The 20,894-nt window shown below is 45.3% G+C and overlaps 1 protein-coding gene across 1 annotated transcript in view; it reads left to right on the plus strand.

Moving 5' to 3' along the window:
- Positions 1-17,129, plus strand: part of KIF22 (kinesin family member 22) — a 183,905-nt gene extending 166,776 nt beyond the window's left edge. The window contains exons 15-16 of the mRNA XM_030210581.1: positions 3,642-3,701; positions 16,500-17,129. Of these exons, the coding sequence (XP_030066441.1) occupies positions 3,642-3,701; positions 16,500-16,529 (90 nt within the window). The 3' untranslated portion in view covers positions 16,530-17,129. The remainder of the gene's footprint in view (positions 1-3,641; positions 3,702-16,499) is intronic.
- The last annotated feature ends 3,765 nt before the right edge of the window (positions 17,130-20,894 follow it).

Below are 20,894 nucleotides of genomic sequence, written 5' to 3' on the forward strand. Positions count from 1 at the left end.
GCTCCATGCCAGAGTGGTACGCAAGATCTTCCGAGCGTGGGGCACCCCCTCGGTGGACCTTTTCGCCTCTCAGACCAACCACAAGTTGCCTCTGTTCTGTTCCAGACTTCAGGCACACGGCAGGCTAGCGTCGGATGCCTTTCTCCTCCATTGGGGGACCGACCTCCTGTATGCTTATCCTCCCATACCTTTGGTGGGGAAGACCTTACTGAAGCTCAAGCAAGACCGCGGCACCATGATTCTGATAGCGCCCTTTTGGCCCCGTCAGATCTGGTTCCCTCTTCTTCTGGAGTTGTCCTCAGAAGAACCGTGGAGATTGGAGTGTTTTCCGACTCTCATTTCGCAGAACGACGGAGCGTTACTGCACCCCAACCTTCAGTCTCTGGCTCTCACGGCCTGGATGTTGAGGGCGTAGACTTCACTGCGTTGGGTCTGTCTGAGGGTGTCTCCCGGGTCTTACTTGCCTCTAGGAAGGATTCCACTAAAAAGAGTTACTTTTTCAAGTGGAGGAGGTTTGTCGTGTGGTGTGAGAGCAAGGCCCTAGAACCTCGTTCTTGCCCTGCACAGAACCTGCTTGAATACCTTCTGCACTTATCAGAGTCTGGCCTCAAGACCAACTCAGTAAGGAATCACCTTAGTGCGATTAGTGCTTACCATTATCGTGTGGAAGGTAAAGCCATCTCTGGAGAGCCTTTAGTCGTTCGATTCATGAGAGGCTTGCTTTTGTCAAAGCCCCCTATCAAGCCTCCTACTGTGTCATGGGATCTCAACGTCATCCTCACCCAGCTGATGAAACCTCCTTTTGAGCCACTGAATACCTGCCATCTGAAGTACTTGACCTGGAAGGTCATTTTCTTGGTGGCAGTTACTTCAGCTCGTAGGGTCAGTGAGCTTCAAGCCCTAGTAGCTCATGCTCCATATACCAAATTTCATCACAACAGAGTAGTGCTCCGCACCCACCCAAAGTTCCTGCCGAAGGTGGTGTCGGAGTTCCATCTTAACCAGTCAATTGTCTTGCCAACATTCTTCCCCAGGCCGCATACCCGCCCTGCTGAACGTCAGTTGCACACATTGGACTGCAAGAGAGCATTGGCCTTCTACTTGGAGCGGACACAGCCCAACAGACAGTCCGCCCACTTGTTTATTTCTTTCGACCCTAACAGGCTAGGGGTCGCTGTCGGGAAACGCACCATCTCTAATTGGCTAGCAGATTGCATTTCCTTCACTTACGCCCAGGCTGGGCTGACTCTTGAGGGTCATGTCACGGCTCATAGTGTTAGAGCCATGGCAGCGTCAGTGGCCCACTTGAAGTCAGCCACTATTGAAGAGATTTGCAAGGCTGCGACGTGGTCATCTGTCCACAAATTCACATCACATTACTGCCTCCAGCAGGATACCCGACGCGACAGTCGGTTCGGGCAGTCGTGCTGCAGAATCTGTTTGGGGTGTAAATCCAACTCCACCCTCCAGGACCCGAATTTATTCTGGTCAGGCTGCACTCTCAGTTAGTTGTTCTTCGTAGGTCAATTTCTGTTGTTTCCTCGCCGTTGCGAGGTTCCATTGACCTGGGTTCTTGTTTTGAGTGAGCCTGAGAGCTAGGGATACCCCAGTCGTGAGAACAAGCAGCCTGCTTGTCCTCGGAGAAAGGGTATGATACATACCTGTAGCAGGTGTTCTCCGAGGACAGCAGGCTGATTGTTCTCACCTACCCTCCCTCCTCCCCTTTGGAGTTGTGTGTTTCATCTTTTGCTAGTCATTCAACTGGCGGGAGCGGTCGCGCACGGGCGGGAAGACGGCCGCGCATGCGCGGTGGGCGTGCCCTGCGTGCCGACCGTCCCGCGAAGCTTCTTTCCGGTTGGTGGGGGCTGCCGCGGACGTCACCCAGTCGTGAGAACAATCAGCCTGCTGTCCTCGGAGAACACCTGCTACAGGTATGTATCATACCCTAAACATAGGGGTGGAGGGCAAAATGGTGGGCATAGGGGTGGAGGGAAGGGAGAAATGTTAGACATGCTGGTAGAGGGGAGGAAGGTAGATACGCTGTATGGGAAGGGGAGAGAGACGTTGGACAGTGGGAATGAGAGGGGGAGATAGACATGGGGTGGATGAGAGGTACACAGTAGGTGGTGAGGGCCGGGGGAAATGCTGGGCCATGGGGGAGAGGACTACTACTATTACTATTTAACAGGAATGAAGAGAGAAGGGGCAGGAAAATATAAGGCTACCAGGGTGGGGAGGGGATCAGATGCTGGTTAGAAGGGTGGAGGGAGAAGATGATGGGAATGGTGGAACCCTGTGGGAGAGGGCAAGAGGGGGAGGAGGGGGTGGCAAGGAAATGAATGAGAGATAGTGATTACAGAGGGTAGAAATATGGTAATGGGGAGTAGATTAAAGATAAAAGAGAAAGTAGGGATGGGGAGGAGTGAGATGGGGAATGGGAGAGCTAGTGGGTGAAAGAAGAAGATGGAAATTTGATAGGTAGTTGAAAAGTAAAAAGGAGACAAAGAAGGGTGAGAGAGAGGCAGAAAAGAGCTACAAAGGAATGACCAACATGTCAGAGGCAGGAATATTGAGGGAACAGACAGGAGAGAGGAGAAAAGACAAATGGGACTACAGCAGCTTGAAGAAGAATTAGCAGGTGGCAGAGAGGAAAGCAGAAAAGAGAAATTGGAACCAGCAAGATGGAAAAATAAAATGCCCAGACAACAAAGGTAGAAATAAAGCATTTTATTTCGAATGTTTTAAATGGAATGTTAGCTTTTGGAAATGTGCATAGGAAATGTCTTTGTATTGTGTTCTGTAGAAAAGGAAATGCATGTTTTGTGTCTCCAGTGTTGCAGTAATGCTATGTTTAACTTCTTGGGGTTCCTTTTCAATTTTTGTCTAAATATTTTTATTTCTAATTTGTGATCCCTTGTTCTGTGTTTGGTGAGGTTCTGTTGGTGTGATAGTAATGGCAGGTGGAAAACTGGAAGGGAGGCAAAGAGGAGAGGGAATTGGGGAGGGGAGCCCTCCTTTATTTTCTGACCTGGGCCCAAGCAGGTCTAACACCAGGCCTAACCCTTGCTGTATAGCTGGTGAGGATTCCCAGACATCCCCAGCTAAGGACCTCCTCCAAAGGCGGCCAGAACTCCCTTCTACCAAGCTCTGGCAACAGCATCCTTGAGCCATCGACAGCTAAGCATGTGTGGGGTGCTGGCATCAGTGGCTTAGGGTCATTGCTGCTGCCTGCCAAGCTTGGTAAAAGAGAGTTCTGGCCACCTTCAGAGAAAGTCTTCAGCTGACTGAGCTTGAGGATCCTCATTAGCTAAAGTATTTATATTGTGAGGTGGAGGTAGGGCGGAGCAGAGAAAATTTTGTGCCTACCCACTTTGGGCTCATGCCCATCCAAAACTGGCTGTCTGGCTACGCCACTGGTCCCATGGTCTGGTTATCGGCCCTACAATGTTCAGAATATTTCTGTTTCAGATATTTGAAATTCCTGTCAAATTATTTCATAGTAGGCATTTATAATTTTTTCATATTACCTGTTTTGTGTATTTTTTTACATTCTTAGAATCTTCAAAAAACAAAAGTGATTTATCTTTTTATGTGAGGTGGCATATTTAAATCTTATCCATTTTTATCTTTGTTCTTCATAGGTGGAGGATTTAGAGAAAGTAGGAGGCTTCTCCGAAAAATTCATTGCTTCCTTTCTGAAGGTACGGTTCTCTCCATATATGTTGCCTCCCTTCCCAGAATTAGTGCAGTGTTTGAGCTTTTAGATGGCAGGACATTACTAGGTACTGTACTCTTTCTTTTTAACATTTTACTATGACCCTTAGCTCCATACCAGTATTTCTCAACCTTTTCAAGCCCAGAGCACACTCATATATTCAAAAATTTGTGCAGCACACCAGCTTCCACAGAGCAGGCATTAACATGGGAGAGGACTAATGTGTCCAAAAGAATGGCTAGGGAAACACTGAAAGTCCCACCAGAGACTGGAAAGACTGAAAGAATGAGGTTCAGGAGGGGAAAGAGGAGGTGCTCTGTGCAATAGGTACCACTGCTTCAAGTTTTTCTAGATCCCTTCTGATACTTTCCAATCTCTTCTTGGAGTGTCTTGCTTGTTGCAGATTTTAGTATGATCTACTAAGGGAGAAATCTTTCCTACTGCAAGACTGTGTATGAAAATAAACAAAACTGGAATCAGGAATGATTCTGTGACATTGCACTAATAACCTCCCCCATACCATTATTCTCTGTTGCATATTACACAACCAGTTTCTAATAGAGATGCACATTCATTTGAAACAACATGGGAAATGTCATTTTAAACTCAATGACAGGAGGAAAACTGAAGTTTTGTTTTTTCTGGGTCATCAGTAGTTCACATGATTGCTTAATAGAGAACCCTATTGCTTAAAAATGTAAACTATTATTTATGAATAGATATTGACAATACTGCCCTGAAACAAAAAACAAATTCCACATTGTCCATTTGGACCAACCCACACCAATATCCCCTGACCAGCAGATGGAGGCAGAGGGAAAAAAAAGACCAGATCTAATGACATCATAGGTATAATAGGGTATAATTGCAAGTGCAGCTTGGGGCTAGTCAGGATTTCTACCTCCAATGGTGCAGGTTGGACTGGTGTTCAGTTTTATTTTGTGTTTTTTTGTTTTTGTTTAGGCTTGACTTCCACAGACCTGAGCTGTGGCTGGGGCCTTGTTGGTCAGTCCCTGTGGGCTGTGCTGTTCTCCCAGAGATTGATCTGTGGGTCATTCCCAAGCCTCTTTTTCTGATGGAGCCTTGCCTGCAGGCTGACTTCTTGAGTGGCTGGCACAAGCCCTCAGGGACCTCTGCTAGCTGGCCGACGTCTGAAGCCTCGCTGGATTCATCTAGAAATTTAAAAAAGAAATGAAAATGAAACCAACAGTCGGCTCCAGAGAAAGGCTTCAGTTTGGGCCTGTAGTGATGGGCTGAGCCCAGGGGGTTCTCCCAGTGCACAGAAGTTATTGCTGGGTGGGAGAAGTCACATGCCTTCCAGACGCTGTAGTTCTTGTGGCAGCTGCCGCATGTCCATAGCTGCCGGCTGTTTTTTTTTTTTAGTTTCAACTTTGTTATTGATGAATCAGTCAGGTGTTCACAACCAATTAACTTCTTAACTCAGTAATACAATGTCAACATCTAACAGTGATATAAAGTGAATATGGTTTTTCATCATCACATTTTCAGTTTTCTCCCCTAACCCTCCCTCCCCTTCCCCCTACCCTCCACTTCCCCCTCTCCCTCTTTTTATGTCTTGTTTTAGGGTGAGCGGGTCAGCCTTGTTTTTCAGGAATCAGGGCCTGTCTCATACTATTTGCTAATTCTCCTGACTTTTATTTTGGTCGCGGCTCACCTCTACTCATATCCCCTAATGACTTGGTGGGCAGCTACTGTTCCGGGAAGGAGCCCTTACTCTTGTGGCTCCCTCCATGGTTTCATCATTGCCTTTCACATTTGTTTACATATCTCCAAGTCTGTTACATCAGGGCTGCATTACCTTGGTTAGTATTATTAATGATAGGTTCCCCTTCTTCGATCATGTTCATTCTCGTCTTCCCTTAGTCTCTCTCTCCCTCTCTCCCCTTTCTCCCTTCCATTACCCCCCTCCCGTTCTATGCTTCTCCCCTCCCTCTCCCATGTATTCCTTAAGCCATAAAGATCCTCCCTCCCCCCCCCCCCTTACCAGCCCACGCTGGACGTAGGGACATTCTCATTTCTTAATTGTCCAGAGTCATGTTACAGCAAATTTAGCAGTAAGCTTCTTCCCCGTGGGTTAAGCCCTTGCAAATAAAGGCCCCATATTTGCAGGAAATATTTTTTCCTTTTCAGGTTACCTTTCGCTTCTTTAGCTTCCCAGGTGGCCATCTCGTGTATTTGGTTTCGCCAGTGCCAATATGCAGGTGGATCGGGGGATATCCATTTTTGTAATATGGTCTTGCGAGCTATCAGACAGACCTTGCGACACCAGAGCCGTGGTCCCTTCACCTGTGTGTTAAACGCTGATTGTGTGTCCAACACGTAGTGTTCCCATGCCCCCCCTACTGGTTTCTGTATCGTTTTAGTCAGAAACCATTGAATTTGTCTCCAAAATGTGCGAATTCCCGGGCACTCCCAGAAGGCGTGAAATAATGTATGAGTTTCATGGTCATATTTGACACACTTCGCTGTCCTTGTGGTATTCATATGCCCCAATTGTTGTCCCGCCATATAGGCCCTCATTGCCACTCTGTAGCCACTTTCTCTTAGCCATTCATCTATAATGAGTTTTGGAACATGTCTCAGTGTAGCCTCTATATCCCACCGTTCCAAATCCCCCCCCCCCCCCCCCCCCCCCCCCGATTCTTGTTCCCATTTGTGTTTGATATATTCTAGGTTTTTGGCAGGGGTGCTCTTCACCAATGCTCGACTTATAGTCGACACTATCATACCTACTGCCTCCAGGGTTTGAAAGAAGGTTTGTGTCTGGCCTCCAATTTTCGATCGTAACGCCGGTTGGTTAAGGCTTAAAATGTAATGTTTTACTTGCATGTAAGCATAATAATCCCCCCATGCATTCCCTATCTTATCTTGTAGGTCCCCGAATTTTATGATGTCCCCTTCCCTTCCTAACAGATGATTCCCTGTGTCTCCCATCTGCGGAAGGCCTGGTTAGTGTGTCCGGGTTCAAAACTCGGGTTTCCTCTGAGTGTTAACAGTTCTGATGTTTCTGGTGTTCCCCCCATGGTCCGAACCATTGTCTGCCACGCTTTGCGCATGGGTTGCAATAGATGGCAATATTTGAACGGAGTCGGGATTTGTCCCTGTCCCAGATGCAGTAATGTAATGACATCATATGGGGCAAAATACTCCCGCTCCATTTCCAAAGTTCACCCAGTCTCCTATATGTCTGAGTAGGCATGCTTGGTTATATAAGTCTAGGTCTGGCATTCCCAGTCCCCCTCTATTCCAACCTCCCCTCATCATATTAGCCTGTATTTGGGGTTTCTTTTTCGCCCAGCAGAACCTACCAAAGACCTTGTTGATGCTCTTTAGATCTTTACGCTTCAAACGAAGGGGAAGTGTCTGTAAGAGGTATAGCCATTTTGGGAATATCACAATTCTTATTAAGTTTATCCTGCCATTCAGGGACAGCGGGAGACCCTCCCATCTTTCCAGTCGGCGTTTTGTCTCCTCTAACAGTATATTTACGTTTAGGTCGTGCATCTTCTCTAACTCCATAGTCATTTGGATCCCCAGGTATTTAAAGGATCCCTCTGCCCAGCTCAAAGGAAAGCCCGGGCCCCATTGGTCTCTACCCTGGAGGAGGCTAACGCCTCTGATTTATTTTTATTTTTGTTACATTTGTACCCCGCGTTTTCCCACTCATGGCAGGCTCAATGTGGCGGGCAATGGAGGGTTAAGTGACTTGCCCAGAGTCACAAGGAGCTGCCTGTGCCGGGAATCAAACTCAGTTCCTCAGTTCCCCAGGACCAAAGCCCACCACCCTAACCACTAGGCCACTCCTCCAGGCTGAATCCCGCGTAGTCTCCATATTCTTTCAGGATCTCCATCAGTGCCACGAGCGATGTCTGGGGTTCCCTAATCATTACTAAAAGATCATCCGCAAAGGCTGCGATTTTGAATTCAGCCTGTCCCATATATATACCTTGTATCGTTGGGCTAGCCACGATATCCCTGATCAGCGGGTCAAGTGATAGAACAAATAATAACGGGGATAACGGGCAGCCTTGTCTAGTTCCTCTTTTTATCTGAAACTCCTGTTTCCAGCCCGTTGACCCATATCTTCGCTTTTAGTTTATGGTAAAGGGCCCGGATAGCTGACATGAATCGACCATCAAACCCGTACTTATTCAGTGTGGAGAACAGGAATGCCCAGTGCACTTTGTCGAACGCCTTTTCGGCGTCGAAACTAATTAAGAGGGCTGGTGTATCTGTATATTTCCTCTTCTCTAAGGCCCCTATGATTTTTCTCAAGTTCTTAGTTATGGCCCTTCCCTCCACGAATCCGGTTTGTGCTTCATGGATTAGTTTCGGCAAAATCTTTTTCATACGGTTGGCCATTATTTTTGCTAGCAGTTTAATTTCCACATTCAAGAGGGAGATTGGACGGTAGGACTCCACATACTGTGGGTCTCTGCCTGGTTTTGGTAGTACCACTATGTGTGCTAATGACAGTCCTTCCGGAAGTTGTTCCATATCTACTATTTTATTAAAGTACTTGGTTAGCGTCAGGGCAATGTGGTCACCTAATATTTTATAGAACTCTATGCGTAAGCCATCTGGACCAGGTGCCTTAAGTAGTTGCCCTTGTTTTATTCCCATTAATACCTCTTCCACCGCAACTGGCTTGTTTAATTTATCTTTATCCCGTTGGCTCAGGGATGGTAGATCCAAGTTATCTAGATATAAAGACTCCGGCAGTCCCTGTTCCCCCGGCATCGCATACAGTTTACCGTAAAATTTGGTGAAAGCTTCACATATCTTATCTGCTGTCCGCTCCATTCTCCCTTGTTCCCCTTTCACTTGTAAGACCTGTTTCTTGCTCCCTTTCGGGTTAGCTAATCTTGCCAACAGGCGCCCTGCTTTGTTCCCAAATCTGTGTAATCGAAACTTATAGTAGGTTTGGGACTTTGAAGCTTGTTGTTGCAACAGCATGTTTAGTGCGACTTGGGTTTCTAAGAGTGTGGTGCGGTGACACTTTGCATGTGTCCGGCCATAGGCCTGCCGAGCCTTACAGATTAATTTACTTAACCGTAGGATTTCCCTGTTTCTGGTCAGCCTGAGATGGTGATGGTAACTGATTATTTCCCCACGTAACACTGCCTTCGCTGCATCCCAGAATAGGATTAGATTCGCTATGTGTTGTTGGTTCAGTGCTGCATAGTCCTCCCAACGTTCCTTTATTTTTACTTTAAATGCCTCGTCCCCAGTCAGGTCTAGCGGGAACTGCCAGGAGCCACCTTTATGCTTCCGCTCTCCCCATTCCCAATTAAGGCAGACCCAGGCATGGTCCGAGATTGTATAGGGTCCTATATGTGTCTCCTTTACTGTTCCTAGCATATTTTCTGATGTGAGTATGTAGTCTATTCTTGCTTGGGAAGCGTGCGCCTATGCGTGGTGGGTATAATCTTTTTCGGTGAGGTGTAACACCCTCCATACATCTATCAGGTTTAGCATTTGCCCTAATCTTTTCAAACCTTTGCTAGATGCCACCGAGTCACTCCTCCTACCTTGTGAGCTGTCTATCGTGGCGTCCCATACTGTGTTGAAGTCACTCCCTACCAGCACATGTTCCCCCTGATATGAAAGCAGGTGTTGGATTAGGTGGTTATAGAATTGCTTGTCAAACTGATTGGGGGCATAGAGATTGCATATTAACAGCTTTTGTCCTGAGATCTCCAATTCCACTAGGACATAACGGCCCCTAGCATCTATTGTAAATGGGTGCACCGCTGTTGTCAGCCCCTTACGGATCAATACTGCTACTCCTCCTTTTTTCCCTTGTGCACCCGCTGAGACGCATTCCTCCACCCACCACGTCCTAAGCTTTGCATGTTCCTCTTGGTTAAGATGTGTTTCTTGCAGCAATGCAATGTCTATGTTATGTCTCTGTAAGTGTTGCAAGATTGTTGTTCTCTTTACTGGCGAATGGATACCCCCCACATTCCATGTGACCAGCTTAACCATAATCTACTGGCCCTTTTGTTCTCTGTAGCATTTTTCTCAAGTCATGCTTTCTGCTTGGGGAGGCATCCCAGCCTATACCCCCCCAAGTCTGCCCTCAACTTTTGTCCTGACCCTGGCTTCGTGTTCTGTCCCCACTCCAGCGCGTTAAATGTTCCTGTCCCCTTTCGTCCCATCCCCCCCACTTTCTCCCCTCCCTCCCCCTCCTCCTCCTTCTTACCCTTCCTCCCCTGTATTGCTCCCTCCAAAGAGGGAAATGGATCATGCTTACCGCCTCCCGTCCTCCCTCCCCTTCTGTAACACATTGGTCTGCTATCCCTTGTGTATGGAGCCCTTCCCTATTGTTACCACTTCCCCCATTCAATCACCCCTAACAGACATTATATTTCTCTTGAACACATCCCGTCTATCCCTTCTTCCACACTTCTCCTATTGTGATGTTGCACAGTAAAAACTTATATACAGTTAACCTGACTCTGGCCTGGAAAGACTCCCAGTAACCACGGTCTGCTCAGTCCCAGCCTCTGGTCCTAGCTGTTCCCCCACCGGGTCGTCCGGTTTTGGGTCTCTGGTCTTGTCCCTCTTTGCCTAGGCCAGTCCCTGCGAATTCAGCTTTGTTGGTATAAGTCTTTTCAACTGCTCCGGGTCTTTGAGTATTTTCCAACGTGAACAAGTGTTAACCTCAACAGGTCGATTTGCAGACCAGTCCAATCTGTCTTGGCTGCTGCGACTGTTGCTAGGAGGTTCTCAAAAGTCTCCCACGGATTAGGGCACAAATCTGTACCTCGACCTCTTCTCCGGTTTATGTCGTGGTGTCTCGTTGCTTCCTGCGCCTTCTGCCTCGATCTTAGCCACAAAGTTTTTTGCCTCCTCCACCGCGTCAAACATATGTGTGGATCCCTTGTATATGATCTTCAACTGCGCTGGGTATATCAAATTGAATCTGATCTTCTGGTGAAACAATGCTGTGCACACCGGGGAGAAGGCGCGGCGCCACCCCCGCCAAGTAATCCTGGAAACAGTATTCTTTTCTGCTCATAAAGCAACACATTGTCCTTTCTTGAAGCTTGTAAAATACATTGCTTGTGGGCAAAATTCAATACCCTCATTATGAGCACTCGGGGTTTATTGCTGTTTTTTGTGCAGGGGCCCAGCCGATGAGCCCTCTCCACTCTCACAGGGCCCATGTGCGCAGGGAAAGCCACTCGTGCTGTGAGCCAGCGTTCTAGCTCTGCTATTAGGTCTTTGCCTCCCATAGCCTCCGGGAGCCCCACCAGGCGCAGGTTGTTGCATCTAGCGCGGTTCTCTAGTTCCTCTACTTTTTGTTCTAGCGCCTTGACCTGTCTTTTGACCATTTTATGTTCATCTTCCACCTCCTGTATCTGTCTTCCATCGCACTCGTTCGGGTCTGGCATGCCACGCATTCTTTCGCCAAATCCTCCATTCGTGCGTGTAGCTTCTCTAGTTTTTGGTCGATGGGAGTTAATCTTCTCTCCAGTAGCTCCTCCATGACGGCAGACACCTCCGCCGTTACCTCTGTCACCCACATCGAAGATACAGTGGCGCCAGGCCCATCCGGAGAGGACGCCATTTTGGGGTCCGGTTGTTTGTGCCGCAGCTTTTCTTTTTGGCCGGTTTTCGTGGCCATCCCCTGTTCCCGCCGTCTGATACCCGCTCCCGGGAGTGCAGGCAGTGCTCCGTTGCTGTTTTTTCAGCGCGTTGGGTTCACTGGCGGTCTGAGCTATCGGGGAGGAACAGATTTGAGGAGCTCTTCAAGCGCCTCTGCTCTCCGCCATGGCGTCACATAATCTCCAGCTGCAGGCTGTTTATCCCTAATTACAGAGCAGGGCCATTGGGGGGGGGGAGTCTGAAAATAACTCCAGGAGAGTCCCGGAACAGTTATAAGGCCCAGCTATGCAGATTAAGCACCCTTGGTATGTGGTTTTTGGTGTGAGCTGTGGCCAGTTTCAATTCAGGATGATTGGCTCCCACGGTAGAGTGGAACGTTGGGAATCTGCCTTCAGGGGATATGGGGGAGTTGGGCCCAGCATCCTCTTGTTACCTTTAGCTTTCTGGGTTCCCTTAGGGCCTCACCTGGGCACCATGCTGATGGTGGCCATTTCTGAGGGGCTCTGTAGGGCCCTGGCTACATGCCGGAGACCAAACTTTTTGGGGTTTGCCCCCAGAGGCACTTTAGGCTCCCAGTCCCCCTCTCTGCAGGGAGAAAACACAACACAGTTAAACAAAATACTCCATCTATTTCTTAGTCCCCAAGAAAGGGGGTGCCTTTCTTCCCATCCTTGATTTCAAAAGAGTCAGTTCCTCCTTAAGGGTCTTCCATTTTCACACAGAGATCCTCTGGTTGGTGACTGCCTCATTTTGGCTGGGGAAGTACCTGTCCTCTTGGATTTGGTAGAGGCTTACTTTCACATACTCATTCACCCCGGCCACAGGCAGTTCCTCGCAGTTCAGGGCCCTTCCCTTTGGCCTGGCCACGGCACCCCAGTCCTTCTCCAAGGTCATGGAGGTGGTTGCTGTCTTCCTCATCAAGGAAGGGGGTATGACTTCACACCTACTTGGATGACTAGCTTATTTGGGTGGACTCAGCAGAGGACTCATGGGCAGCGGCCTCCCAGGTGGTCCCTTTGCAGACTTCATCTGGGTCATCAACTTCAAGAATAGTCATCTTGAGTGAACTCAGGACTTTGAGTACCTGGAAATACATTTGCTTACTGTTCGATGATGTGTCTGTTTGACTTAGGAGAGGGTAACCAAACTTCAGGTGCAGAAGAAGGCCTTTTGCACCCAAATGGCTCCCACAGCATAGGACTACCTTCAGTGTCTGGGCCTCATGGCGGCCACCCTCAAGGTGGCCCTATGGGCCTGGGCCCATATGCTTTCCTGCAGTGAGCCATCCTATCCTGCTGGAGCCCGAAGTCCCAACAGTTCAAAGTCTGTCTCCCACTGCCTGCCTCTCTGGCAGGAGCTGTCATGGTGGGACAACACAAACCATCTACTAAGCAAGACTTCTGGAGGTTCCAGACTGGACAGTGATCACCACCAATGCAAGCCTTCAGGGTTGGGGGGCCCATTGTCTGTCCCACACTTTGCAAGGCACATGGAAGGTGGAGGAAGCCATCAGTTGCTTGGAGGCCAGGGTGACACACCTGATGCTGCAGGGGTTCCTCCCCTTCCTCCATAGGAAGGCAGTGCAGGTTTTTTTTCAGACAATGTGACAGTGGTGGCTTATGTCAATAAACGAGGCAGTACCAGAAATGCAGAGGTGGCCCTGGAGATCTGATGGATGTGCACCTAGGCAGAGCACCATCTGGCAGTACAGCATCTGTAGGTGATGTACATTGCTAGTGTGGACAATGTGCAGGCAGACTTCCTCACCAGGATCTAGACTTATGAGAGTGGACTGAGCAAGACAGTGTTCTGGCTCATTGTGGATCACTAGAGGATGCCAGAGTTCAGTCTGATGGCAGACAATGTGAAGTGTCGGCAGTTTTTCAGTTGCAAGGCAGTGATAGGCTCAGAGAGGATCAATGTTTGTGCACTCTTGGCCCGTCTGGATGCTCCTATATGTAATTCCTCCTTGGCCTTGCGCAGGATTGCACTGCGCTCTGGCTGATCATTCTTGAGTCATTCGGCTGGTGGTAAGAAATCCCTTTCCACTACCAAGAGGCCAGGACTTCTCTGCTAAGGCTCTGTAATCATGGAGGACCCAGATCGCTTCTTACAACATGGCTCTTGAGAGGTGGTGCTTAGGACACAAGGGCTGCCCACCACAAATAGTGGAAACTTTACTTAGAGCAAGGAAAGTCTTGACATCCTTGGCATAAGGATCTGGAAGACCTTAGAGGCTTGGTGCATTTGGATGATGCTCTTTCCTTGGAAGGCAGAAGTTTTCACCATTATGCCCTTCCTCCAGGAGGGGTTTTATCAGCAGTTGGCTCTGAACTCTCTTAAGGTTCAAGTGGCAGCCCTGGCCTGCTTTTGGGGTCCATTGCCTAACGTTGTCCAGTTCTTGCGGGTAGTCGAGCAACTTTGGCCCCTGCTTCACTCAGCCTTGTCCCAGTGTGATCTTCCCCTTATCTTGTGGGCTCTGCTCCATCCCCCCTTTGAGCCTATCAGACTGGCATCTATAAAGGACTTTTATTTAAAGATGGCCTTTCTAGTGACTATCTGTTCAGCCCAGCAAATATCTAAGCTCCAGGCACTCTCATGTTGGGATCCTTATTTATTCTTCACGGAGGATGCCGTTTCCTTGCCCACTGTTCGTTCCTTCCAAAAATGGTGTCACCCTTTCATCTTAATCGGGTTGTTTTCCTACCTGTGTTTCCACAAAGCTCCAGAGTGGGCGCAGAGGTTTTGCTCTGCAAATTGAATATCTGCAATATTTAGCTGTGACCAATGAATTCAGAAAGTCTGACTGTTTGTGCTTTTCCATGGACTGTGGAAAGGAGAGTTAGGGTCTAAGGTGTTAATTGCTCCCTTGTTCAAGACGTCTATTGAGGCTGCCTATTTTCTTTGTGAAGTACTATAAGCTGATTCTGTGGGCTACAGGTGATAGCGCCTTTTGCAGGGCAGGGGTGCAAAGAGCTTGTCTTCTGTCCACCTGAATCGAAGAGCTTTAGTACATCCCTTTGGGTGTGGACTGGTCTAGCCGGATGATAAGGAAGGTGAAATATATTCTTAACAGTTAATTTCCATTTCTTGAGTCCTGCTAGACCAGTCCAGCTTCCCACCTAGAAGACTAGTTGGCCCGGCATTCCCTGCCAGCAGTCTCTGAGAGCCGTCCAAAAATTAATAATCATTCAAGGAGTACTTTATCAAACAATAGTTTAAAAGAGCAGTCCTTCTTTAATAGTACTCCCGTATCCACCAGCCTGGTCTCTTGGTTGAAGAGCAGTCTGTATAGTGGCAGGTTTATTCCGTGCCCTTTCTCAAGAATTAAAAAAAAGTAGACAAAAGGTGAAGTATGAGAAGAAGTCATATTTGAAGTGAATGGTCACATTTTAGTGGCTGTTGAGGTAGTGGTTTCCTGGTAAGGTTTTGGAGAACATTTTTTGGGTCTTGGTTTAGGTTTTGCTTTAGGCTTTGTTAGACTCATACTGACTGGCTCCAGGCCACACCTGCTATTATGCCAGTGATGTCATCAGAACTACTCTTATTTTTTTTTCTACCTCCATCTACTGGTTGGCAACACCCATTGGTGTTGACTGGTCTAGCAGGACTCAAGGAATGGAAATTAACAGGTAAGAATAAATTTCATCATAAATGATCAAAACAAAAATCCAGTAAACAACATAGAAAGCTAAACTGGTCTAGCAGAACACAAGGAAAGAACATTAACAGGTAAGTTTAAATTTCACCTTTTTGACCTGCAAACCCATAGTTTCTAAATCAGTTTATGACCTTTATCCTTGTTTGCTCAGCTTATTAGTGAGCCTCTTGTGTGGATTTTATCAAAAGCCTTACTGAAACTAAATAGATCACATCCAGTGTTTTCTGCAATCCAATTTCCTTATAATACAGTCAATCAAAAGAAAATCAATCAATGTGTTGGGCAGGATCTCCTCTAAAGACATGCTGCCTCATATCACTGGAAGGGTAAATTTCAAAACCATGAATCTATGTGGAAAGTGTTCATTTCTATACATTGACTGTCTGAAAAATGCAGGCATATTTTAAGCTGCATCTAGATGAGGCATTCCCAGGGCCAAAATTTCATCAAGAGAAGAACATGAGATTATTAAATTGTGTTTTCAATTCTATGTACATTATTTTCCATGAAATATTAGAACATAAGTTGGGTCAGACTAAGGGTCCATCTAGCCCAGTATCCTGCTTCCAGCAGTGGCCAGGTCAGAATACCAAAAGGTAGCTTTTACCACTTGCTCCACCATTGAGTTCCAGAGCATAACAATATGTTGTGTGAAAAAATATGTTATCCTATTTGTTTAAAATCTGCTACTATGTAACTTCATGGCATGTCCCCTAGTCTTTGCACATTTTGAAAGAGTAAACAATTGACTTGCTTTTACCTGTTGCATAACATTAAGGATTTTATAGACTTCTATCATGTTCTCATCTGTCTGTTCTCCAAACTGAAGAGCCCTAATCTCTTTAGACTTTCCTCATATGAGGATTGTTTCATCTCCTTAATCATTTTGGTTGCCCTTTCTCTGTACCTTTTCCAGTTTCACTATGAGGCATATTTTCAAAGCATTTTGACTGACAAAGTTACATAGCATATTTTCAAAGCACTTAGCCTTCCAAAGTTCCATAGTACTTTGAAAATGAGCCCCTATTTCAAAAAGTACCCCAGAAAACACTGGTGCATATATTTAATAAGTACTTCCTAATCATGGCAGATTTCAGAGCTAAAGTAGGTGCTACATCTGCTCTGAAACTTGGAGCAAAGTTCATGGAGACTGAAAGTACCTTGGATTTTGTTCTAAAATATATAGTTTGAAAATTGCCTACATAATCTACAGAACTACAGTTCTTGCCTTTCATAGTGATTCCATGAACTTTCCCAGATCCATAGCCCCACTTTTCTGATGAGGTCTGCCTGCCTTCCTTACTCTAGTCACTTAGCCATTCATAACAATTGCTTGAAACATACTGCAGAATGAAAAGTTAATTGTTGCTGTGTCAAAATAACTGAGACCAATATAACTACTGCACAGCAGTAAATGAGTAAGATTAATACTTTTTCTGAGCATTCATCTGTATTTTTTTTCTTTCTTTCCTTCCTGCTATTCCATAGGCAAACATCCTGACCAGTGCTGCGTGCTGAAGATTCAGCTTTCTTTTGGCAGTGTGCTTGTATTGTTTTGATATTTTTCACCTTCAGTGTAAGAAGGGGTATCTTTTAAGGACGCAAAATGAACTGTGATTTGTTTTGATATTTTTCACCTTCAGTGTAAGAAGGGGTATCTTTTAAGGACGCAAAATGAACTGTGATTTGTTTTGATATTTTTCACCTTCAGTGTAAGAAGGGGTATCTTTTAAGTGTTAAATGTTTAGGTCTTTTTACCACCTCTCCAAATCTTCATATATCAGTTACCCACGATTTGTAGAGATAAAAGACCAAGGCTGCTTTCTATCAGAAAAGTAATTTATTTACTTACCAAGTATATTGATACAATTAATATTTTCTCATGGGAGGATGGAAGTACTGCATAAATATGCTGGCTGTATCTATCGCTCCAACATACAGAACTGAAACAGCTATTTTTATACACTTTGTGTTTAACAATGATTTACAGCGCTTCAACAAGTTATCTTACCCAGGATAATCTGGTCTTCTTTCAAAGCCATCTGGTTTCCCTCACCTGCTAAACCACATTCCCATGTTTGTTTATGCTTCCTCCTTTCCCAGGCCTGTTTGCCCATAAGGATATCATATCAGATCATAAGTTTCTGGGCCTCACGATTTATGGCCTTTGCCCTTTGACTCTACTCCAGGGTGCATAACTGTGTTTATTATCTACAGTCCCCCCTTGAAGACCTTTAGTAAGGGCTTCACTGCTTTGAACCCTTGCTGTAATTCCATCCATTCTGTAGGGAAGCAATAGGTTCTTTTTCAAATGTATATTAAGGTTAAAGGGACTGTAGATGTGAGTCACAATTCATGTCAACCCCTTTACAGATATCGGGCTATGTGTAAAATGACACTGTGGTTATAGTGAGATGTAAGTTGCCCCTCTTCAGCCTTCCCCGGGCCTTACAATATCTTCCCATCTAAATTATCCCGGAGAAAGATAACAAAGCTAGGCAAAGGAAATCATAAAAGATTTAATCATCATCATCAACATACATCTTCAATCTGTGTTAATATGTAGTTTTTCATACAGTAGTACAAAAAAACAAGAAACCAGTCTTCGCAAGAAAATCAACAGGAAACAAAACAGCGAAGATGACTAACAAAAACAAAAAATAAAAACTAAAAGACAAAATTATATAAAAAACATCAAAATTTGAAAATAATCATAAAATATGTATTTAAAAATATAAATACATAAAGATTAAAAATTACATAAAAAAGACGACACTTTGGATGTAAAAATTAAGAAGTCAACTTTATTAGCCAAACGATAGCAGGGAGAAAGGGTCTCGACACAGCTGTGTTTCGGCCGTACTGGCCTGCGTCAGGAGTCTATTTATTAATGCTGTAGCGTTAAGTCATACTCGAAACAAAGTCGAGCGGAGAAAATCGGAGCAGCGTCTCTAATCCCTGCTATCGTTTGGCTAATAAAGTTGACTTCTTAATTTTTGCATCCAAAGTGTCGTCTTTTTGATGTAATTTTTAATCTTTATGTATTTATATTTTTAAATTCATATTTTGATTTTCAAATTTTGATATTTTTTTTATATCATTTTGTCTTTGTTTTTGTTAGTCATCTTCACTGTTTTGCTTCCTGTTTTTCATACAGAACATAGTGTCCTATGGGTTCTCTCTTAAAGCAGTTTCAATTAAACGTTGTACTAAGCTTCTGATACAAGGTGTATTACACAACAGCCAAGAAGTACAAATACAGCAATAACAATTATCAATGTGGTTAAACCAGATAATATAAAGGTTCTCCATTTCCCAAAGATATTGTCCATCCACTCAGTCCAGGTGGTATCTACACCAGAATTCTCGTCAAGTTCATCAGCTAAGGTAGTGAGTCCTTGCAAAGCCTTAGTTATGGTCTCATCAGGTGCAGTATTAGGAATAAAGGTACAACATTGTCCTCATAACATGATGCAAACTCCTTCTCCTTTTGCTAATATATTGTGACAAGGCAAGCCCCAGAGACGCCCCAGTGAAGCAGTTGAGCCCAGAACTACGGGTCCCAGAAGTCCTTGCAAGGATGAGTGAGGAGAGTAGTCCTAACAAGATGGAATGGATTCCCAGTCCCAAAAGGGGGAGCAATGGCTCGAGGCAGGGTGAGCCTTGTTACTCCCTTCTCCACTAGAGGGTGAGGGAAGGATGAAGCTCAGTTCCCCTGGGTTCACCATCAGTATATAATTCCCCCCAGCTGTGAGAAAGGGAGGGCAGATTTCCTGGAGGCTCTGAGTCACCAGGAGAGGGGGGAGACGAATGGAGAGAGAGATTCCGTGGAGGAAGGAAAGTAGCCTGCCACTAGAGCTGCCCAAGGGAGAGGAGCCAGCTACCATGGAGTGGGAGAATTCAAAGGTTGCCCTACCCAGCATGTGAAGGCAGTGGAGGAGGCCACACTGGGCATGGTGCTGAGAGGTGGGAGAAACTGCCAACTGCAGGGTTCCCTCTGTGCTGTGAAAAGGCAGGTGATTTGTGTTATTGATTTGATGTGCAAAGACTGTCCATGAAGATTTGTTCTGAACGGTGGTGCTATATACTCAAAAGAATAAAACCTTTCTTCCCAAGAGAAACATTCTGCAGACTGGTACAATCATTAGTAATAAGCCAACTAGATTACTGCAATGCAATTTATGTCGGTCGCAGAGAACAAATTATTAAAAAACCCAAAACAGCACAAAACACGGCAGCTAGACTCATATTTGGCAAAACGAAATATGAAAACGCCAGACCCTTAACAGAAAATCTACATTGGCTTCCACTACGAAAACGCATTGCGTTCAAGCTCTGCACCCTGGTTCACAAGATCATACACGGTGAAACTCCGAGGTATATGTCAGACCTCATAGACCTACCAACCAGGAACTCTACTAGTTTATCACGTACATTCCTGAATCTCCACTATCCGAACTGCAAATGATTAAAATACAAACTAACATATGCAGCCAGTTTCTCCTATATAAGCACGCAAATATGGAATGAACTACCAAAATCCATAAAAACAACCCATGACACAATTAACTTCCGTAAATTACTGAAAACCAATCTATTCAAAAAAGCATATCACAATAATATATCCTAATTGCCAGTTAACAAATTTTACACTGGATCTACACAATAACGTAACTCTCTATTTCCTAATTGTACTAATTTTATCATGATTTGAAGTTTATATTTCTGATTGTTCAAGTTTAAATTATTCACGTATGACGTTTAATCCAATACCTTTAAATTCTTACTATGAAAATGAACTCTCCTTAACTGAATACCTAATCCACTCTGTTTTTTCCACCTTAGCTATGTATTTCTTTTTTCCAGAATTGGTGATCGCCATTACGGAACAATGTAAGCCACATTGAGCCTGCAAATAGGTGGGAAAATGTGGGATACAACTCCTATAAATAAATATTGGAAGTGTACTGAACTCTTAATAAACCCTTCTGAAGGAGGGGGAAGGGAAAGCTAATGCCCTAATAGAAGACCTGAGGTCTTGAGGAGCTGAGCGTTTGCTGAGGGATTTTAGGGGCCTGGACTGTACCTTTTTTTCTTTTGAAGATTATCTTATGAGGACTGTACCTTTTTCTTTTGAAGACTATATTAAGAGGGCTGTACCTTTTGTTATGAATTAATTATGATTTTTTTTTGTGTGAAATTGCCTTGACAATAACATAGTTTGGCCCTGAGTCCCAGTATCAGCAGTATTGTGTCCAGGAACCCTGGGAGCCCCGCAGGCTTGCTGACTCCACCCAAGAGGAGGAAGCGGACCCCCTTTACAATATCAAGGACTAAGCGGTTTTCCCAAGCCATCCGGCTTGTAGCATCCAATTGGGCAGCAATGCCTTTAACTACATCTCGAGTGGAATTAATGAAACGCTGTTGGTTATCATATATATAGTTAATCCAGTCAACATTCTTGTTAATAGTAGACCACCAGAATAATGAAGATTCAAAACCTGCAGCAATTTAATTCATCTGGCACCCCCCTAGGAACACCTATAGAATCTATGTAAATCCTATCATCAAAGGAGCCTTTAACATCCCTTTTCCTTCTAGAAGGGACTGGTTTATCAATATATCGAGATGCTATGGTAAGTGGGACTACTAGCTGAACCAAAGCACACTGTCCATACCATTTAGAGGGTAAAGTGGGATACAGGGTTTTAGTTCCACAATACCACCAGATGTCTGCTCGGGGATGTGAAAAGCTTGAAAAGTCAAGTTTTTCACCGGGGAGTAGACTAGAATTACATGAGGATAAATTTCCTACAAAATAGGAATTTTTGATCTTTTCTCTTAATATATATGTCTGGAATATTGTCCCAGAATCAGGTGTCT

The sequence above is a fragment of the Microcaecilia unicolor genome, chromosome 7 (genome assembly GCF_901765095.1).
Source record: "Microcaecilia unicolor chromosome 7, aMicUni1.1, whole genome shotgun sequence".
Taxonomy (NCBI): Eukaryota; Metazoa; Chordata; class Amphibia; order Gymnophiona; family Siphonopidae; genus Microcaecilia; species Microcaecilia unicolor.